Source organism: Hevea brasiliensis, chromosome 16 (genome assembly GCF_030052815.1).
Source record: "Hevea brasiliensis isolate MT/VB/25A 57/8 chromosome 16, ASM3005281v1, whole genome shotgun sequence".
NCBI classification, from domain to species: domain Eukaryota; kingdom Viridiplantae; phylum Streptophyta; class Magnoliopsida; order Malpighiales; family Euphorbiaceae; genus Hevea; species Hevea brasiliensis.
The window spans coordinates 39,294,168-39,295,901 of NC_079508.1; the positions used below are offsets into that span (position 1 = coordinate 39,294,168).

Sequence of the window (1,734 nt, forward strand, 5' to 3'; positions counted from 1 at the left end):
TCTGCTAGATCCTGCATATCATTACATACATGAGAACTAGCTCCATTATCAATGATCCAAGCTAATGAAGAATCACACATCATACTAGAATCCAAATAGCAAGATACTGACATACCTTCTGAAGGCCTGTCTCTTATGCCCTTCAGAGAGTATAGATAGGTGCGGCAATTCCTTTTCCAATGCCCCTCCTTCTAGCAGTGGAAACACTTTTCCTTGCCTGTGCCTGGTTCCTAGACAATTGGGGCTTTGGCTGCGACCTTGACTAACTTCTTGGATATTTTCTTTAAAAGACCAGGGGTGGAAGCTTTTTTCTTTTTCTTATTGCCTTTTCCTTTAGTCCCACTAGAGGATGAGGCAACATTCATAGCTTCCTTTTCCTTATATGCAAGCATACCTTTTTGAGCAATTACTGCCATATTCAACAGGCCTGCAAGGGTGCACTCCAACTTATTCATGTTGAAGTTTATAACAAAGTGTGAGAATGAGTTTAGCAGGGACTGTAGGATCAAATCCAGCTGGAGATCAGCATGTATGGTGAAATCCATGCTCTCAAGCTGTTCAGTCAGCCTTATCATTTTATTGATGTGCTGATCGATATCTTGCCCCTCAACCATTCTCATCCTAAACAACTGCTTTGATATCTCATATTTAGCAGTACGACTCTGCTCACCATACAACTCTTATAGGTGATAAATTATCTCAAAGGCAGAATCCATCTTATGATGCTGCCTCTGCAGGTCATTTGTCATGGATGCCAAAATTATGCATCTAGCCTGTACATCATCCTCCTTCCACTTCTTAAGTGTTTCCCTCTCTTCCTCTGATGCACTTTCAGGTAAAGTGCATGGAAGGGTGGTTTCCAAGATGTATCCAATACGTTCATAATTGAGAACAATTCTCAAATTACGTAGCCAATCCATAAAGTTAGGCCCTGTCAGCCTATTTTCATTGAGTATGGAAGTGAGCGGATTATCGATTTTAGGTGCCATATTTTATCAGAAAAGAAACTATAGAAAATAAAATATTAATTAGTATGTTATATTTAGTAAATCCACCAAAATGATCATGGTCTTTTAATCATAATGGTCCTCCCACTAACTTGGCGAATCCTACACTTCCAAAGTAGGAAACGGAAATCCTAGTTGGAGCAAATTTCTAATGGGTGATTGAATTCTTGTAAATTATTAAAAATCCTCAAGTGCTTGCTATTCTTAGATTAATAATAATTCACAAGTGAGCAACTCTTGCTCATCACATCTCAAGTGAGATTCAATCAATAACTAGCCTCTAATGCTCAAAACCTCAAGTACATGCTATTCTTGGTTTATCTTGCATTAGTTAAGTTGTACCCACCAAGTCAGCAAATAAGCAAATTTTAACTCAAATAGCCTCAGGTGCTCATAATTGCCATTCCTGGCTATCTAAGTATTTGCAAATTTGCAACATCTCATGCTTAACATTTGTTTCAAGGATATCTCTTAAATTATTACACCATCCCCATATGTCTATGGCTGATAATGCAATTATTTAAAAATCCTTAAACAAATGCCTTGGTAGAGAGCCATCAACTTAATTTTTAATTAGAAGATTCCTTGGTCGGTTTAATTACTATTAGGCCTCACTTTGCACATTAACCATTTTCATGCATATCTCATACATATTAATTTTATACATGTCTCATACATATGAAATAAAATAGTAAAGTAAAATGCATGATCATGGACATATTCCAAT

General features: G+C 37.0%; 1 protein-coding gene across 1 annotated transcript; it reads right to left on the minus strand.

The window, feature by feature from the left end:
- Window positions 1-230: 230 nt before the first annotated feature.
- On the minus strand, window positions 231-989 carry LOC110673102 (uncharacterized). Its single transcript, XM_021836123.2, has 2 exons — window positions 774-989; window positions 231-662 (listed from the first exon to the last, which is right to left on the minus strand). Exons 1-2 carry the CDS (start codon window positions 987-989, stop codon window positions 231-233), a joined length of 648 nt encoding a protein of 215 aa, XP_021691815.2.
- Window positions 990-1,734: the final 745 nt, after the last annotated feature.

Bases quoted from the DNA above. Each gene is read 5' to 3' on its own strand.
- LOC110673102 (XM_021836123.2), bottom strand. From the start codon at position 989: ATGGCACCTAAAATCGATAATCCGCTCACTTCCATACTCAATGAAAAT. The intron at 663-773 runs GCTAGATGCATA...TATGGTGAGCAG, and splicing joins GGAAGGAGGATGATGTACAG to AGTCGTACTGCTAAATATGA.